This window comes from Lycium ferocissimum, chromosome 11 (genome assembly GCF_029784015.1).
Source record: "Lycium ferocissimum isolate CSIRO_LF1 chromosome 11, AGI_CSIRO_Lferr_CH_V1, whole genome shotgun sequence".
Classification (NCBI taxonomy): domain Eukaryota; kingdom Viridiplantae; phylum Streptophyta; class Magnoliopsida; order Solanales; family Solanaceae; genus Lycium; species Lycium ferocissimum.
In genome coordinates this window covers 4,232,650-4,251,558 of record NC_081352.1, presented here as the reverse complement: position 1 = coordinate 4,251,558, position 18,909 = coordinate 4,232,650, and the positions used below count along the sequence as shown (strand labels likewise).

At 36.1% G+C, this 18,909-nt stretch overlaps 1 protein-coding gene across 6 annotated transcripts; it reads left to right on the top strand.

Annotated features, from left to right (window-relative positions):
* The first annotated feature begins 5,191 nt into the window (after window positions 1-5,191).
* On the top strand, window positions 5,192-17,945 carry LOC132037405 (uncharacterized). Of its 6 annotated transcripts, none has more exons than XM_059427917.1 (3): window positions 5,192-5,464; window positions 6,539-6,630; window positions 17,683-17,945. In XM_059427917.1, exons 1-3 carry the CDS (start codon window positions 5,251-5,253, stop codon window positions 17,827-17,829), a joined length of 453 nt encoding a protein of 150 aa, XP_059283900.1. In that variant the 5' UTR covers window positions 5,192-5,250; the 3' UTR covers window positions 17,830-17,945. The 6 variants fall into 6 exon arrangements, with proteins under 6 accessions (XP_059283900.1, XP_059283899.1, XP_059283904.1 ...); XM_059427916.1 differs by having other exon boundaries at window positions 6,536-6,630; XM_059427921.1 differs by lacking the exon at window positions 17,683-17,945 and adding an exon at window positions 14,643-16,131.
* The last annotated feature ends 964 nt before the right edge of the window (window positions 17,946-18,909 follow it).

Sequence of the window (18,909 nt, the reverse complement as noted above, 5' to 3'; positions counted from 1 at the left end):
TTAATATTTTTTAATAATAAACTAGATAGGTAGGGTTATAATGACGATCCCAAGGGTACTTGGGGGTTTGAAATTATATAAGTAGCCTTTCATTTGTTATTAAACTATAATATTTTCAATGTCGAGTAGTAGAAATGTAGATTGGTCAATATTCCTTCCAAATGATTCGAATAGCAGTGGTGATGAAAGCTCAAACCATAGCAGCTATTTCGGTGAATCGAGTTATCTTGATAACAATGAATTCAAGATAAACGATTTGAAATCCCACCTTCTTATAGAGCGTAATGATGATTTTTGCAATGTGAAATATTCAGATCCACGAGAATATTATTGCGGGTTACGTCGAGAATGGGCATATCGGCAATGCCGAATCAGGACGTCTTGTTCGTGACTTGAAAAAGCTCAACACTCAAATCCCAGCAAGGTTCTCAATGACCATGCCTCGAACTGATCCACATTCTTGCGAGGTTGTCGTACAAAGAATTAGAAAATAAAACCACATAATGCTAGCAAGACGTTGTACATTTTACATGCTAAAGTTGGCTGAAGAACAAGCATCATCAACGGATAGAGAACTAACATTCACAGAAAGAAGATATGTCTTAAGAAACCCAAAATATTGTTTTGAGGACGATATTCTCATGATGATTAGGGGTTATTTTGGTTCACTTGCTTTGTTTTTGGGTCATTTAAGTTCCGGACTCATGATTTAGTTTGTATTTTAATTTATGATGAAGTCATCAATTTGAAGAAAATTAGTATGTTTTTTAATTTGCTTTGCCTGTTGTAGTCTTTTGTTAATTTATATAAGCTTCTTAGAGCTAATAATACATAAAAAGTTCAACAATTCACAATTTTAAGGAAAACACAAATAAATTAGTACATAAAAGGTGCCGATTACATAATACATGAAAACGTATAACAAGTAAAAACAAAATACATAAAAATAAAAATAAAAATAAAAAATACATAGAAATAATAAACTTAATAAACAAAATACATAGAAATGATGATCAACAACAAGATAGCACAAATAATCTTCCAAAATTTCAGTTTTCTTTTAAAGCATTTTTCTCGTGTTGGGTGTCTCTAACGTTAGCCTTGAAAAAACTTTGTTTTTCTTTGGATTCTTTTAGCAAGACCTCCAAAAGTTCAATTTTTTCTTGAGCTTCCATAAGCTTAAACTGCAAGTCAAACTTCGTGGTATCTCTAGTGATACGTGAGGTCGCGGTATCTCTATCAACAGGAGGCTTTTTAAACTTCGCCGCCACCGTTGTATCCACAGGGATGTTATATATCTTCCCATCGAAAATGTTTGCAACCATTCATATCGTATAAACATTACAAGAAAATCAGCTTTTGAAAGTAAAATATGTAGATAATGTGAAAAAAATCTAAACCCCAAAAACTTGTAAAAATACTGACTTCGGGCACTTTACAATGCCAAAAACTACGGCCCGGATTATCTTAGGTCCTTGGTGTTCTTAGCTTACAATAATAACTGCATTCACAAACATCGGGTTTTATAGCAAAGTTTGACGTTTCAAAGCTTTGAGACATGATTTTCGGGGGGCTAAAGTATGTTGAAGGAGTGAAAAAGGAGGAGGTGAAGAGTTACTTGAAAATGGTGAAGTGTTAGGGTTTATATTAACACCTATTGCGCATGAATTTCCTGCGCAAAAGGTAGTATTGTAACTTTTTGTCACGATCCAACCCCGTAGGCCGTGACTAGTGCACGAAATTTTGACACTCGTATACACACGATAACTATAATCGTCCACAACTAGCATAATAAAGAACTTATATATAGAAAGGCATGACGTCGTCTCAAAGAACATCGCATATATATACATATCCAACAACTTTGTCTCTGAGGAGTTACAACTTTCAATAGATAATATCACACACATAAGCCGGCAAGGTGTCATAATATATAGGGAACGTTCCAGCCATACACGAGCCAACAAGGCTACCATAACACACGGCTTCCAAAAAAAAAAATATATATATATATATATCTACGCAAGCCGACAAGGCTGCCACTAAGAATGGGAACGCCCCAAAACATAAGTCATACAGACACAACCGAACAGTAACTATATAAAACCCACACATATGTCTACAGATCTCTAAGAGTAAAAACGGTATCATATGACGGGACGGGGCCCCCGCACCCCCGGATAAACACATATATACAATAAGAGGATGCGTACCAAAATCTAGGCTCCGGACAATGGAGCACTCCAAGATAGGCGAATAGAAATCCTAAGCCGGCGGATCACCGAAGCGAGTATGCGTATCTCCGCGGGCATGAAACGCGGCCCCGAAGAAAGGGGGGTCGGTACGGAATATGTCTTGAGCATGTAAAGCATAAAATACGGTAAACGGGATCATGCGAAATAAGGAGTATAGAAAACTAGTACAATAACCGGAAAACCACAAGGCTTGCCTTTGAAACATGAATCATGCGTATCGATATCATACCAACGGCCGTTATGGGACTGAGTGACATAATTAGAAAATCATCCTGTACATATGTATATATAACGTGTCCCGGCCCTCTAGTGAGGGACTCGATAAATAAGATCATCATATGCCATCCTGGCCGCCATCCCCGTATCATCATATCATCATGTCACCATATCATCATATACATATACATATAACGTGTCCCGGCCCTCTAGTGAGGGACTCGGTGAACAATGCAGTGGATCTGTGTACGAAAACATGTCCTGGCCCAGGACTCAGTGAAGGACATATTGAGACTTGCACGAGTGGAGTAGTGAGCAACCATATGCAATTAAAACATTTTCCAAGACTCAATAGAATAATCACCACGAGCCATCATTTAAAAATCAGGACAATGGTTATATCAAATACTATTCGAATGTTACTCGGGACATTTCAACTAACCCTCGAATGCTATCATAAAGTATATCAAAAGGACTTAGAAATCATATTCATATATCAATAAAGTATGAAACATCTTATAGGAGTCCAGTCACAAGTTATCATAAAGTTCCTAAGAATAGGAACGGATGTATATCGACTAGTGTCCAACGTACAGAAAGCTGAAAAGGGAGGCTCAATCCCTCGAGAGTTCTAACATCAAGAAGTAAATAAGAATTATAGATCACATCCAAAGTCTATGAATAGAATTACCCCAAAGTTCATATCATTTATCACTTAAGTCTAGGACATGCCAAAGGAAAGAAGGGATAGGCTTTACATACCTCGTTAGCGACTATCCGTAAATCCGTTACGCCTCGTCGCTCTTTTAGCCTATTTAATATAAGAGTAACGTTATCGTTAGTAACTATATTTTCTAGTTCATAAATCCGTAGGCCGTCGCTTATAGAACTTATTCTTTAACTTATATGCCTCGTTTAGGGTTTTTCATTATTCAAGGACTTAACGAAAATCGGGCAGCATTTCCCCTATATATTCGCCTAACCCAACTTTCTAATTATCCTCCTGTCATACACGAAATACCAACAACGGTGATATACACATAAAATTCTCACAACTCGACCCATAACAATTCCAAATCCATCTCAACCCACGATTTCACATAACAACAATTTCATGTATTTTCTTACTTCCGATTTCGTCCAATTCAATTTTTATAATTTCATTACAACTTTATTAACACAACTACACCATAAAATAGGAAAATCTTACTACAATTTTCTCGGAGAAATTTCTACTCTTAATTGCTCCAATTTCGCAATTTCGTCTTCCTCGATTCAATATCCAATGTTGCTATCACCTCCTTGAACTTGTAAATCACCTTGGAATTAAATCAAAGCAAATTTTTTTTTTTTTTTTAAAACGACCATGTCGGCCGTGAACGATGTGACCATGGCTGCTCCCTTTCTCTCTCTATGCTTCACAAAATGTTGAAGATGAAATGAATACATAGTTGATTCATTAATCATCAATCCTATATATATATATATGCTGCCCATGGAAATGACACGTGTCCAGCCATGACACGTGTCCCACTAAGATTCATGAGCCAATTAGATTCAGCCACATTTTCGTGGGGCCCACTTAGTGCACTAATGACTTGATTAATATTAATTAATCACTAATCCCACTTAATAATCTAATCATGGTTAATTAATCCCAAATTTCCACTAATATTTCCATGCTATTTGAAATTTATAAGCAAATCGTGCATTAATTAAAATCGGGGATTAAAAGTCCTTGTTTCGTATCCCGAAATAATCTTGTCCTTGGACTTATGTCGATTAACTTACGAATAATCCGTCGTATAAAAATACGGGATATAACACTTTTCTTTTAGTGGGTATTTTGATTCATTTGCATAGTTTTTGGGTCATTTAAGTTCTGAACTCGTATTAGTACATTCTACAATAAAGCAGGTTGAGGCCTTGCGTATGTGTTACTGGTTCCACCCAAGACCCAATGATCAGAGTGAAATATTTTATACTTTACTATTTAATTAAATGCATAAAACATAAAACATTAATATATAAGATATACTTAATACATATATAAATATATACGGTTCAGTTCAGGATTTTTTTCAGTTACTTCTTATAAAATAAAAACCTAACCTATTATTCAGGACGGTTATATCTATACGGTGAAACTTACAGTTTTCTTTGAATAAACCTACATGTCGGTTTGGTTAGGTTCGGTTCGATCGGTTATAGTCGGTTTTCGAAAAATCATTGACACCCCTATTCTTTCCGTTCCAATTTATGTGGACTAGTTGACTAGGCAAAGGGAGACGTTTGAAATTTATGGTCCAAAATAAGCTTTATATATTTATGTGAGTATAAATTATCTCACAAAGGTAAATTGTTTTTGAATATAGAAATGCAAAATTCTTTTTGAGATAATTTTTTTTTAAAAGGTGTGCCACTAAATTGTGACATAGGTAGTAAGTGGCAACGGTGTTAAGAGTGTTCGACTTTCCCCTATCCCCAAGGAAATTACGAAGCCCATCGGGGCAAAGTGGATAATTTTCAAGAAGGTTGGGGGTTAATTATTCTTCTCTCAAGTATTATGGGTAGTAAGCAAAACTGGAAACAAAAGTTTGAACAATATTTGGCAGCACCCTCTACAACGAAGACACGCGTGCATGACATGATATGACAACATGCAGTTGATTTGGATATGTATTAACCGACACTCCCTTATATAAATGTTTCAACCTTAGACCATCTTCATTAAGTGTTCGTTGAAGTGGCAATAGTCAGTTAAAATAAAGTGGATAATATGGAGGTTGGAGGGTACAAGAAAGTGATGGTGGCAATAGACGAGAGTGAGTCAAGTTATTATACAATCAAATGGGTTCTTGAAAATCTTCAAGAATCAATAAGAAGTTCTGGGAATCCTTTGGTGATATTCATGGCTGAGCCACGACCAAACCATGGCAATACCTTGGCACCTCTTCTTGCTCCAGCTCGTATGTACTGCAATATTGCTTCTAGTTAAGTAATTTACCCAATCTCTCTCTCTCTCTCTCTCTCTCTCTCTCTCTATACTTTCTTGTCAACTGGGGTGTGTTTAGAGTGTAGATATTCTTATTGAAAATTCAAAATCCTAATTGCCACTATAATTTATCAAAGATTTTATAGTAATCCATCTAATAAGATTTATTTTTTAGGATCAGTTTTTTGTTTTAATGGGAAAGAATAATAAAAGTTAAACCTCTCAACTAATAGGTCAAAATAAAATATGTTCAATTTTTTTACTACTGTACTACTAGTCTCAGAATCGTTTTAATTTTAAATAATTTTCCCATAACGTGTATATGGACTTGTAAAAAAAAATTCAACATGAGAAGGAAGAAGATTGGCTTGGTCAAAGTCATCTGCAGATGTAGAACAAACTTTTCTTTGAAAGTTATTATTATTCTCTTTACAAATTTGATATAGCATCCAATGTAAATTTATATTGTACTCTTTTAATAGGTTGCTTGAATTCCTCAAGTCACATTGTTGGTAATACTTATGCTTTTTACTAATTAGAATTAATTCAGTATACTAACCAAATAACAGCTACTGCGAGCGCAATCTATTAAATAAATTGTTTTCTTAAAAAATGTTCTCCGGGAAAAAATAATTGGGGTAAAGATGAGGTGTGTTGGAGGGTGGAAAGGATACAATCAATGTGGAATGTACTTGGGAACATGTTTTCGCTATTTTCACCAAAGAAGTCATTTTTCAAGGAACTAGTTTTTCCAGAAAAAATATTTTCCAAAATATTGGAAAGGATACAATCAATGTGGAATGTACTTGGGGAACATGTTTTCCCTATTTTCACCAAAGAAGTCAGTTTCCAAGGAACTAGTTTTTCCAGAAAAAACATTTTCCAAAATATTTGACCGGAAAATGTTTTCTCCATAGCGAACACATCCTGAATGATTATCTCATAAGTATGGCTCTAGACCATTTGATATTCAAATGCTTAAATTAGAATTTTGATTCTATGAGATAGCATGAGGGTAAATTTATGTGAATTTTACTGAAAAGGTTACGTTGTAAAATACTTGAAACAGCAGCTCCTGAATTTGTTAGCTCTGTCCAAGAAAGAAATCACATGGTGTCTGTGGGAATTTTGGAGAAAGCAAAGAGCTTGTGTTGCACTCATGGGGTAACATACATTACTCTCTTCTTCGGATATCTACTTTCTTTTTATTTCTTAACTTTTCATTGTGTCCATGTTAATTAATCTAAACTAAAGGATATATAGTTGCTGACCGACTTTTATATCCAATATTTTGGTTATTTGACTAACTCCAGAAGTAGATGAAGTAATTTAAAATTGTTTTTCCGTTGGCTGAATTTATTATCCGTTATAGTTTTTCCTTCTATCTACCAGTGTAGCATGGTCAAGAAGCTGCTGCTATCCCATAATTAAAAGACAATGACCGAAATTCTAACTTTAAGATTCTTACATTTTCTCAATCTTCCGAATATTTGCTGTGGGTTTAAAGGGAATGACATATGCTGTTTCTCTGTTCAAGTTATTTGTACAAAATGATATACAGCAGTCACCAGAAATACTTATGTATCAAATGTTAGATGAGATAGGTAATTTAGATAGTTCGTAAACCAGCTGGTGTTAGCTTTCTTTGAATTACAATGCTCTGGGAGTAGGATTTAGTCGTGAAAACGATGTTGGAGATGGTATCTTGAAAGACGTATGTATGGTAAAGCAATTCCCTATATAGTGCTTACTTCATCCTAATTTTTTTAGCATTGTTTGACTACGCACAAAGTTCAAAAAGAAAAGAAGACTTTTGAGATTTGCGGTCCTAAATTAAAAATGTGTTATGTTCTAAATATCTTTTGAATCTTGTGGTTTTAAACTTGCAATGTAGGATGTTTGAATTGTCAACTTACTAAATATAAAAAGAGGCACTCTTTTTGGGATAGACCAAAAAGAAAAGTAAGACACTTAAATTGGGATGGAGGGAGTAGTAAAATTACTAAATGCTTATATTTTATAAAGCATCTCGACGCGGAGTTGATTAGTATGAAATATATATCTGAGTGATTGTTTGAGTAAATAGTTATGGCCCTTAGCTTGGTAAAGCTACTGGAAAACATTATTCAATATCTCAAATTCGAATTCCAGTATATTATTGCTCTATTGATAGGTTACAACGTTATCTCTTCTTCTCCATTTTCTGTAATGTTTACCATTTGTTGTTTCTGGCATATCTCCATAGGTACCTCCTTAATTGTACCATGTGTTCTACTTAATTTGATACCACCTTTGTCATGATAATGTGCATGTATGGAAACTTTCTTGTAACAATTTCTTTATTAGCCAAGAGGAAAAAGTAAAAAAATTCTTTTGAACAAATTCATATATTATGATCGATAACATCATTGTTAAGAGTGTTTTCAAGTTTTTTCTCTCTTTTAAAACAATGACATTCTTTGAGCATGGCAGATCGCTTGTTTGTAGAGTTCTAGTCTTAATGTGCCATTTACTTTGCTTAGTTCTTGTTGATACCCTCAGATGATGCTTGTGTTAAGATGGTTAAAGGGAGAGTATATGATGAAGGTGACTCATGGAAGTTAGGGTCGTGTGTTCGCGGATCAACATTGTGAAGGTTTTTTTTTTCGTAACAACCATGAGTATTACCATTGATAACAACAAAAAACAAACACCTAAAGAGCACCTAATCCAACAACCACCTTCTAGGGAGGGTGAAGTGAGAGTTAAGCCTCAAGAAGTAAGCATCTAATTACACAGTAAGGAATGCAAAAATCCTTTACACTTGTGAGCTTTCCTAAACATTTTAAGTATACTAATTCTTTCTATGATTTACAGCTTTATCTGTGCAAGAACTACCTCCCTATGTGCAGTTACTCTCTTAAACAGTTTTCAGTTCCTAGCTTTCCATCTATGATATATATACAACCCCCCAAATAACTGCTACCACCTCCTACTTGAATTGTGGGCAATGTTTCCTTTTGATCTTGCCCAATGTTTGATGCACCTCTCCAAGCTGTAATTGTAGAAGGGTACTGATTGAGTCCAAGAGCACTCCACAAATAGATATTTCGCAGTTTCTATAGCTTGATCATCACATAGGCAACAATGTTCGTACTCCACCAGAATTTGCAATCTTAGGACTCTTTCTTTAGTAGTAATATGCTTTGGTTTGCCAGCCAGAGTATGAATCTATGCCTGGGTTGAGCTACAACAGTCCAGATAAGTTCAGCACTCTCCAATCTTCTATGTGGCCTTAGGATGCCAATGTAACTACTAGCGAGGGAGTAGTTCCCTCCAACATTAAGGTTATACCTCCCATGATGGTACTAGGTCTTCATATCATCCTTCAAATCATTGAGTTTCTTCCAATATCAGGTACTGTCTTGAGGAGCTTTGTGTGTGCAAATATTTGAATCCTCCTGAATGTAAATGCCAGGCACCCATTTAACCCAGAGAGGTTTTTTTTCTCCCTTGGCACTGGGATTCGTTAATCACCCAGCACACATGTGGGCGCGCGCTGGGGAGAGAGAGGCTTTATGTTCCATTAGTTGCCATAACAGCTTCCCAACTAAAGCTATATTCCAGTTTCGGCACCCTTTGATATTCAAGCCACCTGATTTCTTAGGAAAGCAGACGTCCTCCCAAGAAACTAATGACACCTTCCTCTTGCTTTCTGTGGTCTCCCATAAGTACTGCCTACACTTCTTATCCACTTCTTTAAGTATACTCTGTGGTAGAACGAATATACTACCCCAAAAGCTGTGTCTAACAATTTGAAGTCTTTCTGCATATGAAAGCTGTCTAGAATAGGAAGATGTGATCTTGTTGGTGATCTTTTCAATCAACTAAGGACAATCTAATTTGTTCCACTTTTTAGGGGATAGTGGCGGTCCAAGATATCTGATGGGGAAGGTCCCCAATGAAAACCCTGTATTGGTTAGTGATTGCTCCTTCATATGGTCATCTATTCCAGCCATGAATATACAGTGGATTTGTCCGTGTTTGCCACCAAACTTGAAGCCTTACTAAAATGTGATAAAGCTTCCATGACTCTAGATACAAAACCTATATATGCTTCACAAAAAATCATCAGATCATCACCAAATATGAGGTAATTAAGCTTCAACTGTTTGCACATTGGATGAAACTTTAAGTCAGGCAGTGAGCCCATACACTTCAGCAATCTGGATAGGTATTCCACCACTAATACAAACATCAAAGGCGAGACAGAATTACCCTGGTTAAGTCCCCTCCTTCCTTCAAAGTAACCATGGTTCTCATCATTCACATCCACAGAAAACTTTGGTATCATGATTAACTGGATATCCTCCTTCGGTTCAAGGGCTCCTTCTCCCTCCCCTTCTTCATACTCCGCTTCATATTTTTCATATAAAATTGGCAAGAAGACTCCCAACTTACCATATCATAAGATTTCCTAAGATCAATTTTCATAACGCACCTAGGTGTGATTTTCCTAGTATACTGCCTCAATAGGTCACATCAGATAAGTACATTTTACATCATAGATCTTTCCTGAACAAATGCTCACTGGTTATCTGCAACTTGGTATGAAATGGCATGTTTCAGTCTGCTGCATATCAACTTGGAAATGCACTATAGAGGACATTACAAGAAGAGATGGGTCTGAATTGATTAGCATACTCAAGATTACTAACCTTTGGAATTAACGCTATGCAAGTAGAGTTCAGTTGCTTCAAAAGTCTGCCCGAAAAAATTCTGTAACTACTTTAGTGATATCCTCTCCAATAACTTGCCAAGCAGCTTTGAAGAAGTCACTCCAATATCCATCTGAACCAGGACTCTTTTTACTATCAATTTTGAAAATAGCAACTTTAACATCCTTCCTTTCAAAAGGTTTCAATAGCTCAACTTGTTGCTTCACTGATAGAGTTGAGCCTGTTGGAAATATTAACAATATCAATCAGAAATTGAACAAAAGGATAGAATCAACTTATCGGATTAATGCTGCGTCGTGGCAAGCCACTGCCTTGAAAGCGATTTTCGGCCCGACACCGGTACAAATCGTTCACAGTCGGTCGCTCCCCAAGGTTCCACAGCTCTCCCAAACACGTGCACTCGTGGCTGGAAGTTGGAGTTACACAAAATAATTGCCCAGAAATTCCCAAGGAAAGAAAGCCAATGAAAGGGGGAGTTTATGAAAGAAGGAAGATTTTTTTATCTGTGTGTTTTCTCTCGTGAAGACATTCAATTTATAGTCGTAGGAAAGTGAGAGTTACGGTGAGGAATTAAACAACTCATCGGTTATGAACTAAATAATTCTCATTAAGGCCAAATACATTCTGCACAATAAATCCTAGAGAATGAATGTGGTAATTGTACTTTGCATTCTCATCTGCATGTTCATTTCGGAGAATGAATGTATTTTTTGCTTTGCATTCTCATTTATTTAATATGAAATGTCTACAATCCCCCACAAATGCAAAGGCAAAAGAATAGGAATAACTTTTGGGCAAAAGGAACATGTACTTAAGTATCAATATCTGTCGATTTGAATTGATACGTAGTGAAATGAGGCAACAACAAATATCCACAAAGTGAAGTACTCTTGAACTAAATGGACATAAGTTGAGACCCCCACAACACATACCATATCCTTAATTTCGTGCAAACTCCGCGATACTAACACAGTACTTTTATGGCCATGCACCAAACCTTGGGTCTCATGAATGCTCTAGAAAAATAGCCCAGATTTTTCATAGAAGGCGGCCAAACCTCTACACTCACGTAGGTGATTCCATCAAGTCTATCTTCAACATAGACTGCCATAAGGCTATGGAATCATTAAAAGCAAAAATAAGCTCAACCTTTCTCATATCAAGCGGTGAATCCATTCAATGCTTCTCAAAGCACCACCACACCGGGTTATGGAAACATTAAGAGTACAACTCAAGTAAATCCATCAAGTGCGACTCCAAAGCACTACCACAATGGGCTATGGAATACTTCAGAGTTAACGCAACCTCACAAAGCACTACCACACGCCATAGGGATAGGATATATAGTGCATATTGATTGCCTATATGGCTTCATTTGACCACAAACGGGTATCCACCATATTACCTCAATCCATAGGCTTTAGCCCCATCCCCCTCGACGTTTTAAGAATTATTTTCCTTACCAAACTCTTGGTTAAAGGATCCGTCAAAATTCTTTTGGACCTTAATATTCCAAGAAAATAACACCATGTTTCAACAACTGTTTAACTGCACCATGTCTGATGCGAATATGTCTCTCCTTTTTTCATTGTATGCACTATTCTTTGCAATCCCAATTGCCGCCTGTGAGTAATAATGTAAAGAGTCTGGTATAGCTTGTTCCCCCACAATGATATATCTGCTAATAGATTTCTTAGCCACTCAACTTCTTAGCCTCATCGTTTTCAGTTACCCAGTTTGCATCACAACATCCTTCTAAAACAACAAAAAATTATTTATTTAAATGCAAACACCGACCAATAGTACCTCTCAAGTACTTTAACAAACGATGAAGATCATTCCAATAAGGTTATGAATATGCCTGTCCAATCTGCTAACAATGTAAGCTTTATCAAGCCGAGTATAACTCATGAGAAATACTACACTTCGAATTACGTTAGTATATTCAATTCGAGAAACACTAGAACTTTTTTTTTCTCAAGTGCATGCTAGAATCATAGGGAGTCCTCACAGGAGCTACATCAAAACAATCAAACTTTTTTCTACATTTTCTCAATATAATGAGACTGACATCACGAGAAGCCATTAGTAGTTCTTTTTTTAATCCCTATTATCAGATCTGCTTCTCCTAAGTCTTTCATTTCAAATTGAGAAGATAAAAGGTTCGTTGTTTCATTAACAACATTCACACGTAGAGCCAAATATTAACGTGCCATCCACATATAGACATATAATCACACAATCTGATCCTTCTATCCTAGAATAAACATAGGTGTCAGATGTATTAACAACAAACTCATTGTTTACTAACACATTCTTTATCCTTTAACAACCATGATTAATAGCCATTTTTATAATATTATAATAGACCCTTTATTAACATTTGTAACAACCCACATTTAACTAGTCACTAATAGCATTTGAATGCTTGTACTTAAATATGGCCACTGTCCATTGATGAATAGCGTTGAATGACAGTTACAAAATGCAGAGAATATGGTTTGTAACAGATAGTCATCAGCTTCTGTATTTTCTCATCTTGTAGTCTTTTGAAGGGCATACGTTGGGGCATCTTAAGCTACCCATCTGATGAGATGGTTGTTCTCATCTATATATACTCAGACCTTTTCTTTTGGAAAAGAAAACATCTAGACAAATTCACAGTCAGTTATCAAACATACTTCACAAGAAACATTAACATTATCATAAAGGTTCACCAACCTTACGATAAGATTTAAATATAAATACCTTTTATTTACACTGCCAAAAAATTATAGAAACCGATCAAGTATAGACATGATCCTTCCAATTTAAATATATCACATCATTCCATAACTTGTAGTTAAACTCCACAGGATCTTTTATGCAACAAATTCACGTTAAGATATAATGAAATTGCAAATCACCATAAGCATATCATTTATGTTACCCATTTAAATATCATTACAATATGAATCATCTACCCAAACATTTATATCACTAATATTTCGTAAGAAATAACACAATAGTAGATTTATAAATAAATAGGAGTGGAGTTCTAAGAAAGTAGAACCCGATTTTTGTTACTTTCATTTCTTGTATTTTTGAGTTGTCTTTGTCTTCCTGTTGAAATATGACAATTCTATTCTCAAGGAAAATTATTATTGTCTCGGTTTCCTTCATGTATACCACGTGCAAGATTCATCATCTAACTTTGGCATTAACTCAATATTCATTTATAAGTATTCCTGAAACTGTGCTATCAGGCGGTTTCAAGGATACTGCAAAATAGGAATGGTTTCCAATTAACTTAAAGTTAAGACGTAAATCATATCTCCTTAAAAAGACCTCAATAACTCACACATTTTCAACTTCTACCCTTAATAACAACTCTCAGTTTTTCCATGTCCATAACTCCAAACATCTAATGTGTAAATTAATGACACTTTATGATGTTTCACCATGTATCTTCTGTAAGTTATTTCCTTTTCCTTTTTAATTGTTTACGATGGACTAACATTTCCCAATTGCAAAATTTTCAAATTAAGGCATCCATCATAAGAAATCAATCAACACGTTGTTTTTTCATGACCACATTTTAAAGAGGAAATAAAAGTATTTATCTTTCATCACTAAAATATGTGTAAACTTATTTCACCTCTCCATATGCTACCGATTAATATTGTATAAAAAAAAATCACTTTCAAATTGTTTGAAATATTAACAATATCAATCAGAAATTGAACAAAAGGATAGAATCAACTTATCGGACTAATGCTGCGTCGTGGCAAGCCACTACCTTAAAAGCGATTTTCGGCCCGACAACGTACAAATCGTTCACGGTCGGTCGCTCCCCAGGTTCCCACAGCTCTCCCAAACACGTGCACTCGTGGCTGGAAGTTGGAGTTACACAAAATAATTGCCCAGAAATTCCCAAGGAAAGAAAGCCAATGAAAGGGGGAGTTAATGAAAGAAGGAAGATTTTTTTATCTGTGTGTTTTCTCTCGTGAAGACATTCAATTTATAGTCATAGGAAAGTGAGAGTTGCGGTGAGGAATTAAACAACTCATCGGTTATGACCTGAATAATTCTAATTAAGGCCAAATACATTCTGCACAATAAATACTAGAGAATGAATTTGGTAATTGTACTTTGCATTCTCATCTGCATGTTCATTTCGGAGAATGAATGTATTTTTTGCTTTGCATTCTCATTTATTTAATATGAAATGTCTACAGAGCCATTACTCAAAAAGCTCCTGAATGCTGTCGCTCTAGAGACAGATTTTTGGCCCAGTAGCCCTTCATAATACTCCACAAACAGTTATGCTATAGTGTCAGGCTCATATTGCCATTCATCTTGATTATTCTTCAGTTGAGTTATTGCCTGCTTAAGTTTTCTGTGTTTTATCACTGAGGAGAAGTATCTGGTGTTGTCCTCAACAAGCGTTATCCAGTTAGCTTTGCTCTTCTGTTGCAGGAACACCTCAGCTAGGTAGAATGAATGTCTGAACTTGTGGTATAGCTCCTGTTCTTTCTTTTGAGACTCTAGGTTCATGGGATCTGTCTGAAGTATCTGCTGAGCCTAGAGCCTCTCTATCCTCCTTAGCTTCCACTTCAATATTCCTGAAGTGGTGTATAAAAGGGATTTTCATCCCTTCTTCAGTAACTTCAGTTTCTCAACAATTTGGGACATTTTACATCCTGCTATAGGAGTATATATCCCAACCTTGCTTAACCGGCTCAAGGAATTGGGGGTGTTTAGGCCATGTAATGTAGAACTTGAATGATCTTTTGGTTCTTGGATCCTCCTCAGTCAATCCAATCTTCCAGGGGCAATGATCATTGATATTGATACCTTCTGGCAGGACTGTGGCCTCACAAGAAGTGATTGAGTCAAGCCATTCTCCATTGATGAATATTCTTGAGTAGATTTTCTGATCTCCGTGCATGTCATTCCATGTGTACTTATTGCCTTGATGAGGAAGCTCCAATAAAGCCACAATCTTCAATACACTGGTGGAAGTCCACTACCTCAGCCCATGTCACTAGATTCAAAGGCGAATCTAGGATTTCTAGGAGATGGGTGCACTACTAAAAAAAGTAGAGAAACACTGCTTCAATTGGGGTTTGATCCTTGAATTTTTAGTTAAATAACTTAACTTCCAACCAAGTGCACCACTAAAGTCTTTTGTAGCATAGGTGCTAGAAGGTAATACTAGATATATTCTAAAAATTATACACATAATATACCGAGTTTAATCGGGTGACCATGGGTCTACGTGACCCTTTTTTTTCACATAAAATCGCCGCGGACTAGATGACCTTCCAATCTATCATCCATTGGTGTCACTGAGTTGAAATCACCTAGAATCATCTATGGCAGTGTGCAAGTAGTATTATAACAAACTAAGGTCTCTCATAGAGCTTTCATCTCTTCCTTAGTATTGAATGCATATAAAAAGCAAAGGACAAGACAAATTTTAGCTGTAACGGAATAAACAGCACTTCACATGTTACCACTTGAGCAGTGATACTCAGTGGAACAATGCTATATTAATCAGGTCTCCATGTAATCCGTATCCTACCATTGTAATGAGAATTCAAATTGGTGAGGTGATTCCAACCATTAAGCAGGTTCCCAGCTATTTGATCCAACCTTTCCTTCTTGGCTTTGGTTTCTTGCAAGCTTATTAATCCAACTTTTTCATCATTGCAAAGTAGATTTACCTCCTCCTGCTTATTGGGGGCATTCAACCCCCTAAAATTCCATGCAAGGAAGTTAACCATCCCCAAGTGGAGGGATTGATTGATCTCCCACATTTCCAACAGTCAAAGCTGGCTTGCTAGGTCCAGGAGCATTCAGAGCTTGAAAAGGGTTATTATTCGCTACTTGTTGATTTCGTTTCTAACCAACCTTTCCTGTCTTCATTGGAGTAACTCACCCTAAGGTAGTCTGGCCTCCTCCTGATTCACATACGTCTTCTGTGCAGCAGGGTGTTTTTGAGTTACCACTGATTGCTTCTGAGTCACTATAGTCTGTCTAGCCACACTACCTTCAGCAGGAACCTGTTTAGCAGTTTGTGGATGAACTTGTGTCACTGGAGTCTAAATCTGTTGAGTAGGTGGAGTATGCTCCTGCTCCTGTTGGATAAGTGTGGGAAATGTTGTTCGTCCTACATATGTCCTCTGTATGTCCATACTTCTTGCAAAAACCACAAAGGGTTGGATTCCAGTCATACATTACTTTCTGTTCAATCACATTACCCCTTTTATTCCGCGGAATAACACCACTTCAGGAAGTGTAGCTTCCATATCAACTTCTTCCAACAATCTGGCAAAATTCAAGCCAATTTTCATCTCAGTGATACGGTCCACCAGTCGAGGTTTTCCCACTAGACTCCCTATCTTGCTAAGACCTTTTGGACTCCAATAATTGAAGTCAAGTTCAGGGAATTTCACCCAAATTGAAACTAAATTGAGCTCTTCTTTGATAATTTCATATCAGCGATCCAGGCTTAACAATGAAAGTGATAAATGCCTCCTTGAATCACCTCATTCTTCCCCACTTCACTGTCAAATTGAACAACAGTTATACCGTTTTTCAACATTAGGATCTTATTAGCCCTGTATGTAACCTTTTATCACTTCAAATGGGGGATGAGCTCCCAAAAGGCCAAAACATAACAGGCCACAACACTCCATGAATATTCAATCTCAGATGAGAAATCTCCGAATTCAATGTCAATAATAGGAGACTCACCTTGCATAGTAGGTGGAACATACTCCAATTTAAGTCCAGCATTCAATATCTTCGTGATATCAAAGTTGTTCCAAATTGAAGGTTCAGTTCTCGACATCTCTTCCTCCTCGACTTCATCTACCCAAGACTTCTTTCCACTGTGAGTTAGGTTTACTTCGTTGCTTTGAGTTGGTTCTATCACAATCTCACTCCATTGCTCCTGAGCTAAGATCTTCTGAGCCTTATCTTCAATTTGCTTGGTTACTGTTTCATTCAATTTGGTTCCTGATTGATCTGCATCAGCACTGATTGAGAAAGCTTTGGTTCCTTTCTGACGTCGCGGAGCTTGCGAGGTTTTTGCCTGTGCCATTAATGCCTTCCGTGAAGAGATGCGAGCCCTCTTTCCCATGGCTGGCGCACCTTTGCTAACATGTACCTAGATAGTGGCAAGCCAGCGCACAGAGAGATATAGTAACATTGTGAAGGTTAATTACCTGTTTTCTTATCTCTTAAATTTTAGTTACTTGTCTTATAAGACGTACCCTGTTACCTACGGTGATTCCATGTGTATAATTCACAATGTGAAAAAAAAACTATCTTGTATATGTATACGGACAAATCTAGCTTGCACATGAATATGTATATGTATACGGACAAATCTAGCTTGCACATGAATATGCAGATTTTTTATTTTGTGTATTTAAAAATTCTCCTTGAACTTCACTGGGTACAATTGAGGCGATCTGTGAAATATTAGCCTGTTTCTCGTCTCTCTCAGATTGATGCAGAAACATGTACTATAGTTGGTGAAGCCAGGGAAGCAATTTGTGATGCTGTCCAGAAGCTGAATATTAGTCTCCTCATATTAGGTGATCATGGAACTGGAAAACTTAAAAAGGTTTGTTTTTCATTTCGTCCCGCGTAGTAAATATCATCGGTATTTGGCAACTTTTATGTTGTTGCTCATGCCTTGGATTGGATTTTAAGGGTGTGAATGCTGCTTGGAAATTATTTTCCGAAAAGATAAGCGGTTATCTTACATATTTTATATGCATATATTATCTTATGTTTGGTAGTTAGCAAAATATTATTATCATCACATTATATTAAAAATGGGAAGCTCCTAAGCTTAAAGTTGGATTACACAAATGCGCCTAATTAAAAGCTAAATGACCATTTTATTCTTTACTTAGAAAACTATTTCAATACATATAATTTTGTAACGAAAAAAACGAACATTTCATTTGCATTCAATAACAATGAATACGGTAAATGAAAAGGCTACTGTCTGGACTTTCATCTGTTACTATAATCTTTTGAATTAACCTTAATTACTTTCTTCTCCCATATGATTTTTGAAATGTATTATATGGATATTTAAGAGAGAGAAAAAAGAAATCAACACAAATCAAATGCACTCAAATGAAAATATGCAAACATTCACTGATTGGATAATGAGTAAGAATCTGCCAATATATTCCAAGGCATTAAAACAACAAATCGGGTATCAAATTTTGTGAATATATTTCAGCCGTGTCGAATAGTTACAACGTGTCGATGATAATGGCGTGAGACGACAATAATCGCATTTGTGTCCATTGTAGTGAAGAAGATAATCTCCAAACCCTTGGAGTAGATTGGGTACATATATCTTTAGAAGTTCATCCCAACCTTTTCTCTTGCAGTGTGAATTTTCTTCATCTTTTTCTAAAATCTTGCATGAAAGATATGATGGCACAGAGATGTCCTAAAACGTTTATAAGTGCTATTGAACATTTTGACAGGCGTATAAACCTACAAAAGTGTGAGTCATAGTTTATCTATCAAATCTGATAATCTTTTTTCTTCTTTTATTACTTTTCATCTGATCGAGTTTGTTAATTTCTGTTATTCTTCTTTTTATTTTTCTTTACCACTCATTTGTACACAATAGTAATTGAATATTTTAGATTTCAACGGATTGATTGTCAAATCTGGACAATATCTTAACATATCAAAAATTTAA